At 36.9% G+C, this 18,718-nt stretch overlaps 2 protein-coding genes across 3 annotated transcripts in view; one reads left to right on the top strand and one right to left on the bottom strand.

Annotated features, from left to right (window-relative positions):
• The window catches only part of tacr1a (tachykinin receptor 1a), a gene marked incomplete at its 3' end in the record, with an annotated part of 305,040 nt that overhangs the window by 285,935 nt on the left and 387 nt on the right, over window positions 1–18,718 (top strand). The window lies entirely within an intron of this gene.
• Window positions 2,561–18,354, bottom strand: LOC311293475 (dual specificity testis-specific protein kinase 2). Of its 2 annotated transcripts, XM_084413796.1 has the most exons (10): window positions 18,116–18,339; window positions 17,523–17,627; window positions 11,696–11,889; window positions 10,912–11,033; window positions 8,214–8,262; window positions 7,691–7,840; window positions 4,226–4,393; window positions 4,033–4,116; window positions 3,819–3,905; window positions 2,561–3,685 (listed from the first exon to the last, which is right to left on the bottom strand). In XM_084413796.1, exons 2-10 carry the CDS (start codon window positions 17,551–17,553, stop codon window positions 3,584–3,586), a joined length of 987 nt encoding a protein of 328 aa, XP_084269922.1. In that variant the 5' UTR covers window positions 17,554–17,627; window positions 18,116–18,339; the 3' UTR covers window positions 2,561–3,583. The 2 variants fall into 2 exon arrangements, with proteins under 2 accessions (XP_084269922.1, XP_084269923.1); XM_084413797.1 differs by lacking the exon at window positions 17,523–17,627 and having other exon boundaries at window positions 18,116–18,354.

Raw genomic sequence — 18,718 nt, 5'->3', positions numbered from 1 at the left:
TAAGAACAAAGATACACATTACATACACACAACATATAATATATAAATGAAATCGGCATGAACACGGACACCGGCACAGAAACCCGGCGCCAACAATGGCACCGGCATGGGCACCGGCACAGGAACGGACAACGACACAGACACACCGTCACAAAAAAACGTGAATTTGACTTGGTTACGTGAGACTCACCAACAGCGGTCACACAAACAAAACTAGACATGATACGATGGAAACATGAGGGCTATTTATACACCAAGACTAATGACTAACAAGAAACACCTGTGAATAATCAAGACAATCAACCAATAAGAATATGACACTAGGGGTACAGCAATACAGTCAAACTAATGTCCCCCCCAGACACCGGAAACGGCACTGACACCGGCAACGGCTCGGAAACCCGGCACGGACATCAGTATGGACACACCGGCACGGACACCGGCAACGGCATGGAAACCCGGCACGGACACCGGCACGCAAATCCGGCATGGAAATCCAGCACGGACACTGCCACGGACATCGGTATGGAAACTGGCATGGATACCAGCATGGACATCGGCAACGTCACGGTCACCGACAATGGCACAGAAACCGGCACGGAAACCCGGCATGGACACCGGCACGGACAACGGCACGGACAGCAGCACAGAAACCCGGCACGGACACCAGCACGGAAACCCGGCACGGACACTGGCACGGAAACCCGACAAAGTTAGGCCAAAGTGGCCTTCATTCAAGAAAGAGATTAAATGAACAAATATTAAAATAAAACATTACTTAGATTTCACTGTATAAATTATACATTGATTCTTATTAAAGCTAGGCTACTATTAAAGTTCTCACAGCAGTGAGTGATTTTCTCTTTGTTTTTTTGTTGTTTTAGAAAGAAATACAGGTTTGGAACAACATTAGAGTGACTAAATATGGACAGAATTTTCATTTTTGGGTGAACTATCCCTTTAAGGACAAGCAGGCAGCATGTTTACTATTAAGCTACTGTTGCATCTAATATACAGGCATGACACGCACCTGATTTTCTCTCAAATGTTTGCTTTGACTTTAGATATAACCAACTGTGTTTATGTAAACCTTGTGTGTAATTGACAGTATTAGTAGGCCTACAATACAACTCGAAAGATAACTTAGTCCAGTAACCAAGCTGTTTGACAGGCTTTTAAGTGCATGCCCTCATGCGGGTGTAGCCTATCATTCATGTTAAAACAGGCATCAGCACGCAAATTAAATGTTTAACCGGCAAGGCTTTAAAGCACATGCAAATAATGAACTTTTGTTATTTGCAGTATCCCGTGAGTGTAACTCGACCTCTGAGTTAACCTATGGAGTTAACATGTGATGATGCTATAAGTCGCGTTGTAGGGAGGGAGACACCATGAAAATCGTGATATCCACACCCTTAGTTCTTTTTTTAGTCTATGGTTCAAACTCTCAGGTCTGTTTAATTTAATGTAGTCCATGGCGGTCTTAATCCTGTCACCTGCATTATTAATTCAATAGCCCAGCATCACATAAAAGAGATTAATCCCTTAATACGCTGATTGCCATTCATTATTATTCAAATCATTTGCACTGAGTTGTTTGATAGCAGCGGCGCCACAAAGAAGCCCGATTAGCATTGGGTATCTTAAGACCACACAGTTGACAAAGTTGCCAGGGAACCAGACACGAAAGCAGTGTATTTTGTCCGATAATAATACTCACACAAATGTTTCTTATCATACGTGAACTTCAGTCAGGCAGAGAGCGTCAGTCCAACTTATACTGTCTTTTCATTAGCTCTTATGAAATTCTGATGCTAACTTTTTTTTTGCATTTGCTGTGTAAATAACTTGATTAAATTTATCATAAGACACGGCCAGTAGATTTTCAATGGCTTTATTTGAAAAATACACACCATTCACATATGCTTCATTTCCTCTTTGTAGGCTACTTCATTACAAAAACGATACAAACTGCAGAAAGATTCAGACTATACAGACACCAGAGATATGAGGTTAGCATGACATTGCACAAGATTCTCAAGTCGTCAAGTTTCCTCTATGAGGCACAGAATGTAGATCTGTTCAAGAGGCAAATCACAGGCATCTAAAGCATAATGAGTAAAAACTGAAACAGCTGAGCAGAATGTATATAAATATTAAGGTAACACTTTACAATAGGCTTTCATTAGTTAACTACTTTAGTTAACATGAACTAACAATGAACAATAACGATGTAAGATTAATAAATGCTGTAAAAGTAATGCTGATTTCAAAATTTACTTCTACATTATTAAAATCAAAAGTTGTATTTGTTAATATTTATTAATACACTGTGAGCTAACATAAACAGCTGGATTTTTATTAATAGCATTAACAAAAATGAATACTGTAACAAATGCATTGCTCATTGTTAGTTCCAGTTAGTTAATAACTAATGTTAACAAATGAGACCTTATTGTAAAGTGTTACCAATATAAAAAAAAAACGAAACCGAAAACAATCCAACATTGCCAAGTTGGTTAGGTATATTGATCTCAAAATGTGTGTTCTTTTTTTTTTTCTGATTTGTGCACAAATCACACATTCATTTAGTTACAGCCCATATGATGTCAAGACTTGTTTTAAGTGAAATGTCAAGTGTTTGAGGTCACTGTCAACTGGAGTTGGCTTAGTACCATCTCACACTTCTGGTACGAGTACTTAAATTCACAACACATGGCAAACAAGAATGAACACTTAAGCTTCGTTTGGGTGTTGCAAAGGAAAAAAAAAGATAAGTTTCCTCAAACACTCAGCCCAAATGAGAGCACTACAATAGAGAACAGCAACACTGAAGCCCTTTAAGGCAGGAAATGGGCCTTATCCTGTGGTGGCTGGTGAGTTCTGGAGAATTTCCAAAGATCAGTAGCTCAGCTCACAGTGGAGGCAAACCCACAAGTGATGAGTGCTTGATTCTGTACAAATTGCTCACGAATAAAGAAAGGTACACACTTAAATTTTCAAATATATCACTTATATAAGTCAGCAATACAAATGCACTTTTTTTCCTTTTCAGGCAACTGGTACCAAAATACTTATAAAATTACTTTCTCGTGTACAAATTAACTTATACTGATCATGTATAGATTTATTAAAACCTATGAAAATATTATTTGGTTATTTAAAACTTGCGACCCTCAAATTAGTCCTTTTATTATTGATTATCTTAAGCCTCGGAACCTAATTTAGGGTTGTTTTTAAATCTTAACAGATATGCAAAACAGATATAGCAATTTTTTTGAAAATCTGTAGCTTTGTAAATGACACTGCAAACAGCTAAAGACTTTAGCTGGAACCTGATACAACATTTATTTTAGTATATGTACACTGTGCAATATATAGTAATAGTATACCATGGACAGCTGTGCTAAAGTTGAAGTGTAGGCCATCTGTTACTTGCAGAACGTTCATAATAAATAGTGACCTTTTGCTCTTTCAATGCAAACAGCCCGGAGAGAAATCTGCAGTTCTGCTGCATTTGTCATTGTGCTTAAGTCTAAGTCCATTTGCAGGGCTGATGGGATACCCGAGGCTGTGCCGCAGATCAGCCTGTGGTGAGATCAGTGCCAGCAGTCTCCAAAGTCTCAGCAATTTCACCCAACTCGTCTTGAAGCTCTGTGAAAGAAGGTCTCCGGAAAGCCTCTATCTGCATGAGACAGAACAGACTTTCAGATGGTAACGCATAACATCCTTTTCCAGGGAACAGGGTTTGTTCGCTTTTAAGCATAAGTGATAGAGGAAATGAGTGTCCATTTTTATATACACAAAAGGTCACTCACCAGACAGCAGCTGGCTGCCAGCTCCAAAAGATGCTGAGGACACTCACTGACCATTTTCCTGAATGCTGACACATCCAGGCCGTAATCCTGCAACACACACGCACACAAAATCATAAATGCATACAGGAACGGTAGATTTTATGAAAAAAAAATTCATGTGCTTCTGATACTGGATGTGGCATTCAATCGCGTCAATAATGCTATTTATATTCACCCGTGTTCTTGGAAGGATTTCTGGGTCTGCTGGGATCCTAGCCAGAATTTCACACAGAACAATTCCAAAAGAGAACACATCCACCTAACATTACATAAAGCAAAATCATCAAGCGAGAACAACCAATGCTTTAGAACACTTTGTTCACAGGCGCACAATTTCACATCTTGTTCTGGCATTTTTGAGTCGTCACCTTACGGTCGTAGGGCTCCCCGCGCAGCATCTCAGGGGCCATCCAGAAGGCGGAGCCCACGAGTGAAAGCTTCCTGTCCTTTGCAGGAAGGTCTACCACCTCTCGAGCCAGACCAAAATCAGTCACCAGCGCTTCTCTGCCCCTCGTGGTCACCCTTATTAGACAATTCTATGGGAGACACAAACATACACGCTTAGTATTTTTCAGTTTTCTGTCTCTTTTTAGTCTATTACTATTCATTTATTTTCACTTATAGGATTGTAAATACAGTAGCATTTGTTCAGATTTAATACAGTAAAAACTGTAATATTGTCAAATATTACAATTTAAAAGAACTTTTCAATTAATAAAATGAAAAATATATGTTTACTATTTTAACATTTTTAAATGTAATATATTCCTCTGGTGGCAAAGCTGCATTTTCAGCATCATTACTCCAGTCTTTAGTGTCACATGATCCTTCAGAAATAATTCTAATATGCTGATTTGGTGCTCAAGAAACATTTCTTATTATTATCAATGTTGGAAATAGTTGTGCTGCATCACATTGTTTATTTTTATTATTATTAATATATATATATTTTTTTACATATTTTGTTTCAGGACAAAGTTCAAAAGAACAGCATTTATTTGAAATAGAAATCTTTTATAACATTATAAATATATTAGTCAATTTAATGCTTTCTTGCTGAATAAAAGTATTCATTTCTTTAAAGACCTCAATCTTTAAAACAATAGAGTATATGGCATCATATTTGCTAATAAATAATTGCATGTTATGAATTAATATTAACTTCCCTTTTAAATAATGAAGTCATACGTGTCATGAAATTATTTAAAATCAATTATACCAGATATAGCAAGGAAAAACTAAATGTTACAATTTTTAAACAAGCATCTTTGGTTACAGAATAATTTTAAGTGAGTTTTTCTTCACTGCCAAAAGGGGGCAGCAAAAACTAGCATAAAGTTTCATGACTCATTCTCAATCTTCTCCAAAAACTCTTACACAGCATTTCCAAAATCTAAATGCATATTAAAATAACACATTTATATGGCAGACATTTAGAATACAGATTCTAAATAAACACAAACTAAAAGTCTGAACCTGTGCAGACTGACTTGTCTGTGGACTTTTAGTTTCAATGTAAACTATGTAAATACATAAGGTAAATGGCATCTAAATGCAATACAGATCAAATGCATTTACATTTATTCATTTAGCAGATGCTTTCATCCAAAGCGACTTACAAATGAGAACAATAGAAGCAGTTAAACTAACAATAGGACAACAATATGCAAGTGCTATGACCTAATCTAACATAGTACCTTTTTTTTTTTTTTAAGATAATAGATATAGAATAGAAGATAAAGTGTTAGTATTAATGGATCAAGTGTTGCCGAAAAAGATGCGTCTTGAGCCGTTTCTTGAAAATGGTCACGGACTCAGCAGGTCTGGTTGAGTTGGGCAGATCATTCCATCAGCATGGATCAGGAACAGACCAGAAAAAGGTCTGAGAAAGAGATTTTGTGCCTCTTTGAGATGGCACCACAAGACGGCGCTCACTTGCAGAGCTTTTTATATTTACAAGATAAATTATGCATAAAAACATAAATAGGATACATGACAGCCATTTTGTTCTTTAGTATCTGTAGCATGTAATGTGCCTTTGGAGACAATGTGCCTAGCGGCAGAAGCAAAACTCCCAGGCTCAAATGAAAGACGTTCCTCATCATCACCGTCTCCGTTTAATGAATTATTCAGCTGACCCTGTACCTCGCCAAAGGGCCTGGACCACCTACAACTCCTCTCCTCCATCTCTCTAACACCCCTGGGGTACCAATATGCAATGTTATACCTCGCTTTCAGTTTGAATGGTCTCTAGTGATGATGTGTCATGGCTACAAGCATACCATTTAGTCTGGATATCAGTTTAAAACAAAATTATTGTGGGTATAATAAAAATGGGCTGTTATTTTAGAGGAAAGGCAAATGAGGAGACACTGAAGCTGACCAGAGTAAGGGGACTCCAGGTACAACCGAGACGTTACATAAGACCAGTGGGAATCTTGGAGCAGAAAGTGCTGATGGATAAAACAGCAAGTTCTGCATCTGGATTGAATTAGAAACCTCAGCTAAGCCTCTATCCCAAAAACTGACATATGATTATAGGACTAAGAAAACTCCAAGCACAGCCCTGAGCCTAGAAGCCTCCAAATTTAGAACAGTAGCTAATGCATATGCCAAGTGTTGCAACACCCTTTGGCTGTGCAGCTGATGGGTGGGTTAAAAAGAAAAGTACTGAGATTGTTTGACTCAAAATCAAAATAAATAAATAAATGAAATAAAAAACAAACAGTAAAAAAGTACATACACATACAAATTTGTAAATAGTGTGTGTGTATATATATATATATATATATATATATATATACACACATACACATATATATATATATATATACACACATATATATATATATATATATATATATATATATATATATATATATATATATATACACACACACACACACACACACACACACACACACACACACACATACATACATACATACATATATACACACACACACACACACACGTATGATAAAAATTATAATACATTTTATAATAATAAACTAATACATTTGTTAAGTTAAATGTTTTAGTATCTTACATGTATTTGTGTATCTCTAACAAATATGCATATGAATCTCTTTGCAAATGTTTGATCTCGTATTTAAATCCTGTAGTTCTGAAACACTTTGTGCCATTCAGCTTGATGAACCCTTTCACCTCCTCTAAAGTAATGTTCCACAAGCTCTTAAAAACACCAGCTTTAGGGAAGCAGTCAACTTTAATAGCTTCTATTTTCTGACATCTTCCCACAGTCATACCAAATTCTATGTCAAATGCCAACTACAGAGCAGTGGAAACCAATCGATGATCCCTCTAACCGACGTGCTAGATGTCACAGTTGTGTAAATCGTGTGGCTGGCATTTTTGTTTGCTCATTGTTCATATCTGAATGGCTAACAAATAGGCAGTGGAACAGAGATGAGGGTGAAAAAAAGAAAAAAAAAATTTGGGGGGGGGGGGTCTGCAAGCCTATACACTGTTTGTGCATTTTCAAATGAGATGGGAAGGGGGAGAGAGTGTGTATGTGACAGAGAAAGACTGAGTGGGAGAGTTTATTACCATCACAATGGACTGGCCTTGTTGCCTCGCCCTTCACCCCAGGTTTGGTGAGCACTTCTGTGAATCCTGGCAACCAATGACACTGACGCAAACATCTATGTCTGCTGTATTTCTCAGGGGAAAATTCCATGTAAAGACTAGACAACCATTCTCTGAGATCTGATGATTGCTGTTCGGTTATATTATCTATGCTTTCCATTCTCATTTTATATGTACAGTCTGTTCGTCACTAAAGATGAGTGCGATTAAGAGTCCTGCTGTACCTTCGAGTTCAGATCTCTGTGATAGATGTTCTTGTAGTGGAGGTAAATCATCCCTCTGGTGATGTCAGAGGCCAGGTCAACTTTCTCTCTCCAGCACAGAGACACATCTTTCCTGGCCAACAGCTCCTCTAAACATCCTCCACTGACATACTGTCAAGAGAGAAACAGTCAGTGAGGGAAAGAAACAAACAAACACTCACTTTTATTCTTATAGTTATGTGCAGGTCTCTAGGGCCAGTGTAATGTAATGCAATACAACAATAAAATAAAACAAAATGATAAAAACAAAAGGTAAAGTTTATATAAAACAAAAATATTTTCCACTCTTTAGATTTGTTTCATCTGTTAAACTTTAATGTTTGATTTCACATATAATGAAAGCTGATTTAATATTGAATTATTCATTATTTTTCAATATCTAACATTTAATTGTCTGTATCTAATATGTGATTAATTTTTGCATAAAATAAACTCAAACTGCGAAACAAACTCTTTCATTTTGAGGCTAAGATGGAAATCTCACCTCCAGAATTGGGTACAGCTTGTCCTCTTTGACACAAATACCCAGATACCTGAAAAAAAGAGATGGAAGAGAGGTTACGAACCATCAGCATGACATGTTCCCTAAAATTGCAATGTTGAGTAAGTTTGTCAAATGCACAATTGTATAGAAATGGAAAGTTACTTTGAGTAAAAAAGTGATGTTCAAGCTTTCATTTGTAATCACTAATATATTAAAGAACCATGAATCAGTGAAGCAATGAACATGGGTAAATAATATTTCACAGTCATGGTGACCTCATTTGGTTCAGCGGTTCTGTTCATGGGTCAACATGACTATCATCTGTAATATGGTGATGACAGCTGGCAGTAACTGTGCAGTGTTAATTTATCTCAACTTTCCAGACAGTTTTGAATATGGCTCTGTCCTTCCATTACGCAATGGGAAAAAAAAGCCATTCTGAGATTTCTTAGACAAACACACGTCACAGTGCAGGATTAATAGCAGTATAACAGTGCTGACAGGGCTAACCTTTAACAGGCTTGTCAGAATTCTTCAAAATCTTGTATAGTATCTTGCATTTTAATGACAAGGTCATATATGTATAGATACATTACCAGTTAAAGTTTTGGAAACACCTACTCAATCTTCACGATTACAGTTTTCAACAGTTTCAGAATAATGAAAAAAAAAATCATATATAAAACAAATTAAAAATAAATAAATCTCTGCTATTTTAGCTTCTTCAAAAGTAGCCCTCATTTGTCTAGATTACAGCACACACATTAACCAGCTTCATGAGGTGCATCCGGTGATGCATTTTAAACATCAGACAATTCTTAAATCAAATTCATTCATTAATTGCAAGCCTTAAAGCAAAATACTTTTGAATAGATTAAAAGGTTTTAAGATAACATAGTACAATCAGTCCAGTGGGTCTAAACTTTGGCTGGCAGTGTAAATACGCAGTGTACATAAAAAAAATAAAAAAAAAGAGAATGGAAAGCAAAAATAATATGCCGGTAACCAAATATCAACAGACCTTTGTCAGGGGTAAAAATAAAAATAAAAATCCTTTCTGTAGACAGTAGTTTTATGCTATAAATATTATTTTTAACCCTCTGGCTGTCTTTGTTTAGGGGTCACACTTGGCTTCTTCGCGGTCAAAAGTGACCGAAGCCTTGAAATGTAACCTTGGTTTTTAGAAATAAATACTTATTTTTATTAAGTTGTGGATTCGGATTTATACTTAGACATTCTTTTTGTCAAGGTTTAGATTCATTTTTATTATGTGATTTGAAGTGTCATTTTCTGCATTCATTTTACTACAGTGAAACCTGAACACAGAGAACATCATAATTCAATAAAAATGTAACAAAACTGAACAGGTATGCTTTATCATAGCTTAAATCAATCTGGGTCTGATCTGATTTCAACCTCTTATTTGAGTCTTTTGGCTCAATTTTACCATATTGTTACAGCCACGCCAGTTCATTTGTGTGCGTATAATAGTGTGTTGTGTGTGTCTCTGTGAGTATGTAAGTTAGTTTGTGTGGGTGTGTCTTTTGTACTCTTGTGTAACTTCTTAACTCTTGTGTTCTTTTTTTTTTTCTTACTGCATTGTGACAATTGATTTTTTTCACACATTTGCAAAAACTTTAAAAGCTCTGTGATATAGTCGCTCTAGTTCATAAATATGTGTGGGGTGAGGGTGAGGGGGGATGTGTCTACTTCTTATGTGTTACATAAGTTATATATATATATATATACACCATCTGAAATTTTCTTCTTGAATGATCATTTTTATCAAGCTCGTATATGTAAGTTCAGTAATTTCACTTAATTTAAAGCATGAAAGCTAATACCACTATCTCTCCTCTTAGCATTGCAACCCGCTACCGCACATAGGTGTTGATCCGCCATCGTCTTCTCTACTCCTCAGAACCTGAGCGGGCGGGACGTGGGGGAGTATGAGCTTGTGGCCCCGCCCAGTGGAGTTACTGCGTCACAACTCCAGTCTATTTTAGCTGGCATTTTAGCGTCTGCTACTGATTCACAGACATTTGAATGCAGAAATACTCAGAAATACAACTTTGAGCTTATTTTTCTCAAGATATGTCCTCTAACATGAGAAAAATGCTACAAGAACATGTTAACACCTAGAAAAACATGATTTTCATCGGAGTGGGTCTTTAAATAGCAATGAAAATGACCTATTAATTGTCATTTAAGTGAAACTACTGAACTTAAATATACGAGCTTGATAAAAATGATCATTCTAGAAGAAAATTTCAGATGGCACTTAGAGGCTTTTGCATCTGAACTCTTTTATATATTTATATTTTATATATATTAGTGTCACCCCTTCATTACTGTGCACTTTTTTCTGCACAGTGGCTTAGTTGTACCACCAAAGGATTATCTTCATAGAGTTTTCTTTTTTGTGTGTGTGTGTGTGTATTTCCCATTAATGTCCAATGTCAGTCTATTTTTGACCGCGAAGGAGCCAGGTGTGACTTTTTTTTTACGCTTTAACATATCCGAATCACGTCCTTGATTTTTTTGTGTGTTCACATAGCTAATGCGACAAAAGCCACCAAGTGTCATCCCATTCTGATGAAGCAAAAAATTATAATGATATCATATCATTAATAAATGAATAAATGAATAAATGAATAAAATGAGTGCAGTATATGGCAAGTTATTAATTCAGGGATACCTCACTATGTTGGGGTGTGAGAGTTTCTGCAGAAGGCTGATTTCTCTTACAATGCTGTCCTGATCAACATCATTCTTATAGATCTTTACTACCATCACCTTCCGTGTGCTGTTGTGGATGACCTGAAAAGAAAGTAAAGTGACAATAAAATGAAAAACAGAAGAGAGGGAATCCTAAAGAGGTATTAAAACATTCCGATCTCTCTCTACAGTACAATCAAAGAGAAAAGCTTCCATGTTAATATACAGGAAGGGACAGAACTGCTGAGACAGTTGAGCTGTGCAATCATCGCTTATGTAATTTACACAGCAGGGACTCATCAGGAACCCATTAATGGGTATGGTGTACTCGGCACAAGGGCCACCTCAAACTGGGCTTAGCTGACAAATATGTCCTAATTAGTAGGACTACAATACTGCACTGTATGAGTGTCATTAAAACATACCGCACACTGGGAGACCTTCTGCAGTACAATAGGATGATTACAAGTCATTTCCATTAAGATCAAATTTATTCTTGTTGATGGACTTCACTATAAAACATTTATGATAGAATTCTGTAAACTATTATGTAATACAACTGAGTAACAAAATAAATCAATATGCATGAAGTAGTCAAAATTGTACACTGGGGGTTTTTGTCGCGAAAAATTCTTAACGGACAATGTGTTAAAGGACTAAGCAGATAATTCATGTCTGCCAAAATTTCTTAGCACCTACTGCACATATATTATTAAATCACAGACAGATTCATGTCATCAGATTCGAGATATTTTGAGCATTACCTTGTAAACCTTTGAGAAAAAGCCACTGCCAATCAGCTCATGCGTAAAGTTTTCCCAGAACTCTAGCTTGCGGACGGCTGTGCGTAGCTTCTGCCAGCGGTCCACATGGCAGTATGTATCAGAAGACTCTCTATACAGCGTCGGGCTGGTGGGCTCAGCCGAAACGTCCACCTCACACATCCTGGAGATCTCCGCTGAGAACCGAACACACACACAAAGTGTTGAGAGAAACACCAAAGCTTTCCACAAAGACTGCTTAAAAGTAATTCAGCGTTAGAACACGATGTAAAAAGTCAAACATTTACTGAAAAACGTCTTTTAAAGCAAATAATTCTTTGTGAAATGCCTCTTTAAATATTTATCAAGCGCAAAGCTTAAACTGTCAAATAATTAGTAGCTGGTTTCTAAAGGAAGCAGTGTGTGTTTATGGATGAAAGTGAAGCTCTTGGTTTGAAGCTCATACAGGGAGTACTGGATTAGCTCAATGAGTAGGAAGGCTCTCGTCTGCTGTGGCGGGGTATAAAAGTGACAGGAGAACGATGTCTTAAAATAGCCATGGACAGCATGCAGATAAAGATTCATGCAGGTGAAAGATGGACTGTTCTTGATCAAAACACAAATGAGACATCAACAACTTACAGAAATTTACTGCTGAGACTCATTGAGATACATTTAAAAGGTTAGTTCGCACAAAAGTGAAAATTCTGTCATCATTTACTCATCTTCTTGTAACTCTTTCATAAACCAAAAAAGGAGATATTTAGAAGAATGCACAGTCTGATCTTTTCATAGAGTGAAAGAATACAGTGACCACAGACAACAGGGATATATTTATTTATATGGTGTTTTATGTCCTTTTTGGAGCCCATTGACACTTTGCCGAGTTTAACTGGACACAGCAAATCATACAAAGAAAGTCACATTGGTTTTGAACAACTTGAAGATGAACTGCCTTTAACTGCCTATCGTAAGTGGTAAGGCGGCTTTTAAACAACGTAATGTACCGCTCAAAAGTTTGAGGTCAGTGAGATTTTTCTACAAGAAATTAATACTTTTATTTATCAAGAATTCAATAAATTGATCAAAAGTAGAGACAATTATAATGTTACAGATAATTGCGGTTCTTTTGAACTATTTACCAAAGAATTCTGAATTTGTTTTGCAATTCCTCCAAAAATATTAAGCAGCACAACTTCAATAATAACAAGAAAAGTTTCTTGAGCACAAAATGAGCATTTTACAAGGATTTCTGAAGGATCATGCAACACTGAAGACTGGAGCAATGGCAAGTGGCAGAAAAAAGAATTATTTGTAATGCCCTTTCATAATATCACTGTTTTTATAGTATTTTTTTTACAAATAAATGCAGCCTTAAAGAGCATAGGAGACTTATATATTGTATACAGTATAGGTTGGAAGTCTGACTCTAAACTCACACAGGATATTTGCAACATGAAAGTGTCACACATTACTGTGGTTTTCTTGTGAGGTTGAGCAAATTCAGCAAAAATATATAACGATAAAAAATAAAACAAAACCGCACATTACACACCATAACTCTGGTAAAACAAGTGTTCTCCAACTTCATACACACCTGTAATATCTTAAAACACAATCAACAGCACTAGGTTAGTGTCAGTTCACTCTTGGTTCATATAATATCTGGGGTCTAGACTTGTGCTTGCAACTTAATGCGTCAGTATTTCCATGTTGGGGAGAGACTGAGAATAAAGTGGGGCGTTGAAGTCAATGGGGACTGTCATCACAGCCCAATGATGCTGCCGGGGAAAAGCACCGAGTGGCACGCTTACACAACCCGCCGGGCTTTGTCACTTTAGCGGGAATCATCTAGCGGTATTCATCAAGGGTACAGCGCACACATGCAGTCTTTGTGTTTCCAGCAGCAGACGCACAATCACAGCCCTTTCAGTTTTACAACCTCACTAAAAAGCAAAACGCTTAGAGTGCAATCCTAACTCGTCTCTTCCATCCACCATTTTCTATACTTAATGCCAGAATGATAATAAATAAAAGACTCCAAGAGTGACTTCAGACTTTTGGAGGTTCCTCTAAAGCTTGTGTGTACTTTTACAGACTCTCTATTTTTGACATCAGACCTCAATTGAAGTTTGAGTTCATAGTACATTCAGAAAATAATGACAATAATCAAATAAATAAACATAACTTCTGGTGAAAAGCATGTTTTTGGTGCAAGTTGAAGCATCATCCTACAGACTAAATCAATACAGATTGATTTATAACAGCTGACATCTCCACTGGAGTTTAAGCATGCAAGCTGATTTAGTTTTAGACAAACCACAAGTTAACATTACAGTGATAAAATTCACTAAAAGGAAGTGGTTACAACCTCCCATTTACTCTGGGAGGAAACAGCCGCTATCTAAGTGGCAGCTAACGTCTGCCCTCGTACAAGAGACTCAGGGTTGGTGAAATATGCGGGTCAAAAGGAGACATTGACTCAAAGTTTACACAGCACGTCAGAGGATGCCATCACGAGGCCCGCAACCTGCCTTCACACGCACACGAGAGGAAATCGACCCTCAACTTAGACTTTCACAGGAACACTATATGCCGAAATTAGTTATGTATAAAGGACTAGACATTTTTAAATATTATAAAGTACATCTAATTTAATTTTTTTTTACAAAATAATATACATCTCTTATAAAACAGATCTGCTCTTGGTATCAGGTGAACAGTTGTTTGTCTGATCAACACCAGAACAGGAAGTATGCGGCAAGTTTTCAACCTTGAAAGGGAAAAAAAGCTTGAATTTAGATGTTAGTATCACTTTGCATGCAGTTCGATTTCTTAATTGGTCAGATGTTGGATTACTAAAAAAATTTTTTTTTTATCATTATTTAAATACCTTTATAGTATTTAATATCTTTTTAATAATAATACATTTATTTAAAATAGGTTTTTCATTTAGTTATGTGCTTGTCATTTTTATATTTATCTTTAACTTATTTTTTATTTCAGTCTTAGTAATGTAATATTTTAAATTAGATTTCAGTTAGTTGCTCAGAATTAGGATTTATCTGAGATTTATGCATCATTTTATTTCAGCTATATTACAATTAATGAAAACCATTTTTAAATTTTAGTTAACAATAACAACACCGATCTGATCAATCACTGATTTTTTGAGGATAGAACATGCAGTAAGAAAAGATCAGAAGCAGCAGTAACATGAGAAATGGGACGATAGAAAGTCCTGAACATTCTCAGAAAAGCCTAGGCCAGAACAGAGATGAGAGACCGTGATAAGAACATGAGAGGACGTCACGTGATCCAAGTCATGAAATTCACACCAAGTAAATCGCTTCATACTAGTGTCCATAATCGCACCATAATAAGCGTCTACGCACAACATGCATGCATTTGTTTTTGTTGCATTCTTTTAATCCACATCACGACAACTTCTCCCTCTCTCCGCACACGGTTTTCTCATGTGGCTGCTGGGATTGGTGTGAACTGCAGGGGCAGAAGCTGAGGTCTGTTCCAGACTGAATCTGTTGGAGAAGAGAGAGCTTTGGCGTCGCTCCAGAGATCTCCCCCTCACATTCTCTCCCACTCTCTCTCTCCAAAACAACATTCAGCACAGTGGCATACCAAACATCACAAATGTCAAAAGTCTTACTGATGTTTTTCTCTTTTCCATCTCTGCCTGTCTGTTATTATTGTCTGAGTTTTGGGAGCACTGGTTTCTGCGTGTCCAAATACAGCATGTTGAATTGATCAAACTCGCATCTGTGCAAGCACAAACTCAATTTAAGCAATTTAGGTGTGAGGACTAGTCGTAATGATTTCGTTAAGACTGGAGCCCACCTGTCTGGGAAAGAAAATCAATCAAAGGAACAGCAAGAGAAATCTAGTTTCCTAATAATGACTCTGAACATAGATTGCTTTGTCACAATGATTTGCTGCCTAATAGGCTGCATTTGCAAACATTGACAAAATAACTGATCCAGTGAAGCGTACAGTATATCTGCTGAACTTATATACGGTATCAGTGATATACAGTATCTCAGCTAAAGCATGGAAAGGCTCCGCTACTATGAAAAAAAAAAAAAACCTGTGATGAGAGAAGAAAGATTTTGCTCTTTTGCAATACATACACTAAAAACCATTCAAAAACTAGCCCTAAATAACTACATATTAGGTATTTTGAATCCTATTGTATTATCATACATACACTGTATTGTTCAAATATTTAGGGTTGGTAAGATTTTCTTAAATGTTTTTAAAAGAAGTTTTTTATGCTCACAAGGGCTGCAATTATTTGATAATAAAAAATAAAACAAGTAATATGGTGAAATATTACAATTTATTTGTAAATATTTTCTAATTTCCTGAGTTTTCAGCAGCCACTACTCCATCCTTAGTGTCACATGATCCTTCAGAAATCATTCTCATATATTCTGATTTGGTGCTCCAGAAATATATATATATTTTTTTTTAATCATTAATGTTGCTTGTAACTGCTTAATATTTTTAAGGAAAACTTTTGAGGAAATCTTTTTCAGGATTCTTTGATGAATAGAAAGTTCAAAAGAACACATAATATGCAATTGATTTTTTTTGTAACCGTCTTTAACTGTAAATTTTGATCAATTTAATGTCCTCTCTGACTAAAAGTATCAATTTCTTTCAAAACAATAAAAAAACAATATATAAATAAACTTTGACTTGACAACAAACATTTGACCGATAATATATAATATGTATGTAATTGCTGTTGCTTGTATACTACATATCATCCTTTGCATATCCGGTTGTATGCGAGCACCACTCTCATGTTATCAGAAGGATTCAGTCTCTAATCACAGACACTTCTTATGTCATGTATGCAACTTGTCTCCAAGCACATCTCAAGGTTCGCTCAATATAAACATCACATGCTTCCTTTAATCAAAGCAATTATCTTCTGAGGTTTGCTTATTTTTGTTAGTCTACCCTTGACTTTGACTTCTGACTCTTACAGCATCACATGTTTGTGCTTCACGATTCTGTGCTCGACAAGCATCAACAACTACATACATCTATGCTGCACTTAGTAAAGACAAATAAGACCGTATGCAGTGTGGAAATGCAGAAGGAAGTACTTTTGAGTACTTTTTAGAACAGCCCCTTCGCTGTTTTATAGGAGAGAGAGATAGGACTGGGCAGTGCACTTTTGGAAGGAGATGGAGGGAGGAAACCTATGTTTTCCTCTCTCACACACCAAAGGGCAGGGAGGATATCAGCTATGTCAACAGGAGGGCACAGACCGAAAGATATAAACTCAAGAATAAAAATAGTGGAGTACAACACACGAGGAGACAGCACAATGCCAGCGACAATAACTATATGTTAACCATGGTACTCTATTGCACTGTTGCCTTGTCTGAAACACTCAGTTATGAAGACATGTGTCACAAGACTTGGGGGTAGAGCACGTCACTAGAAGCTCTGGGAACATCTAATTCGTTACATTTATATAGCGCTTTTCTAGGTACTCAAAGCGCTTTTACATGGGAGGGGGGAATCTCCTCAACCACCACCATCTATTCTGACAAATTCTCTTCATGACATTCTCAATGTGAATCCACTCACTTATTCCCAGCCATACTGAGATGAGAAAGGTCAAGTGAGGATTATCAAACCTCTCTACTGAGCCAGGCATCACAGAGTTGAGTTGCAGAGCAAAGTAAAAAACCTGTTCTTCATGACACATGGACAACTAGCTGTTTCATGTACAGGTTTTTTTTTTTTTTTTTTTTTTAACAAAACATTGATTAATTCCTATAGTATTGTTACTTACTGCACTGGTTTAATAAGCTATTCATGTGCATCTTGAGGTGGGTGGAGAGGCGTCCGCCGGAGCTCAAAACACAAGACAAGCTGGGAAGTGCCTATTAGACAGAAGCTATAAGAAAAGGGACACACATAGAACCAACCATGAACAGATACACACAAAACATAGAAATGTAACAGAATCAGCAAGGACATAGAAACAGCACACTGAACCGACATGACATTTTAAATCCAACAAACTCTGATAAAGTGTAAAATCACATCGCACAATGAGAGCGCTCTAAAATAGGCCAGTTCTTGGTGCACATAACTGACGCATCATATTATCAGTCAAAATTTTAATGAGAACTTGAAAATGACAGACGGATGAGTGGGTGGATGCATGGACCAAGATGCGGTTGTTAACAAGCAGAAATGTTTTAAACGTGCACTTGTAGCCTAGTTTATTATCTCTCTCTCTCTCTCTCTCTCTCTCTCTGAAAATCATCAAGGTGCATAACATCCTAGCAGTATTCTCTCTCTCTCTCTCTCTCTCTCTCTCTCATCAAGGTGCATAACATCCTAGCAGTAGCACCCGATAAAAATCAATCTCTTACTCACAGCAAAAAGCACCCCGGCGTCTTTCACCTCCGCTGCTGATTGATTGATTGATTAGCGATCAAATAAAATCGACTACAACCCCCAAACAAGTTCTAGTCGGAGACAAACGGTGGCATCACTTGCTTCTACTGAGCTTCTGTTCTTGGATGAGTCCATTTACCGTCACTCAACCCGACAATCCTCAAATACAGCGAACCAGCCCTCCTTCAGCCTTACAACTGCTTAACAGGGTTTAAAGCGGTCTATGTTTAATGGGCTGGGCTGAGTGGGAGCCAGTTGCCATGACGTCATAATTGTTACGTTCAGCCCCACCCACCTGTGGGTCCATCCATGCTGCTTCAAAACCAGTGAGTGAGTGAGCTGCTGCTTACTCAGAACTAGTGGTGTGATTTTATTAAATGACGCGAATGTTTTGAATCTCTTCACCAAATAGATTAGTTTAGTGACTATTTGCGTGTAGGCTATACAAATCTAAGATACCGTTTTAACTCATTAGCGTACCAACTCCATCGGCATTAATTTAATTAAACTAGAAAAAGGCGACTTGTTCAATTAGTTTATTTTACAAAACTAAAGTTGTTGAAGGACATCAGTAAAGTGAAC

Source organism: Rutilus rutilus (genome assembly GCF_951802725.1).
Source record: "Rutilus rutilus genome assembly, chromosome: 7".
NCBI classification, from domain to species: domain Eukaryota; kingdom Metazoa; phylum Chordata; class Actinopteri; order Cypriniformes; family Leuciscidae; genus Rutilus; species Rutilus rutilus.
The sequence above is the reverse complement of the archived record's forward strand: the minus strand, read 5'-3'. Positions and strand labels throughout refer to the sequence as shown.

Bases quoted from the DNA above. Each gene is read 5' to 3' on its own strand.
- LOC311293475 (XM_084413796.1), bottom strand. From the start codon at position 17,553: ATGCACATGAATAGCTTATTAAACCAGTGCA. The intron at 11,890-17,522 runs GTAAGTAACAAT...TTCGGTTCTCAG, and splicing joins TAGCTTATTAAACCAGTGCA to CGGAGATCTCCAGGATGTGT. The intron at 11,034-11,695 runs GTAATGCTCAAA...CTTTCTTTTCAG, and splicing joins TTTTCTCAAAGGTTTACAAG to GTCATCCACAACAGCACACG.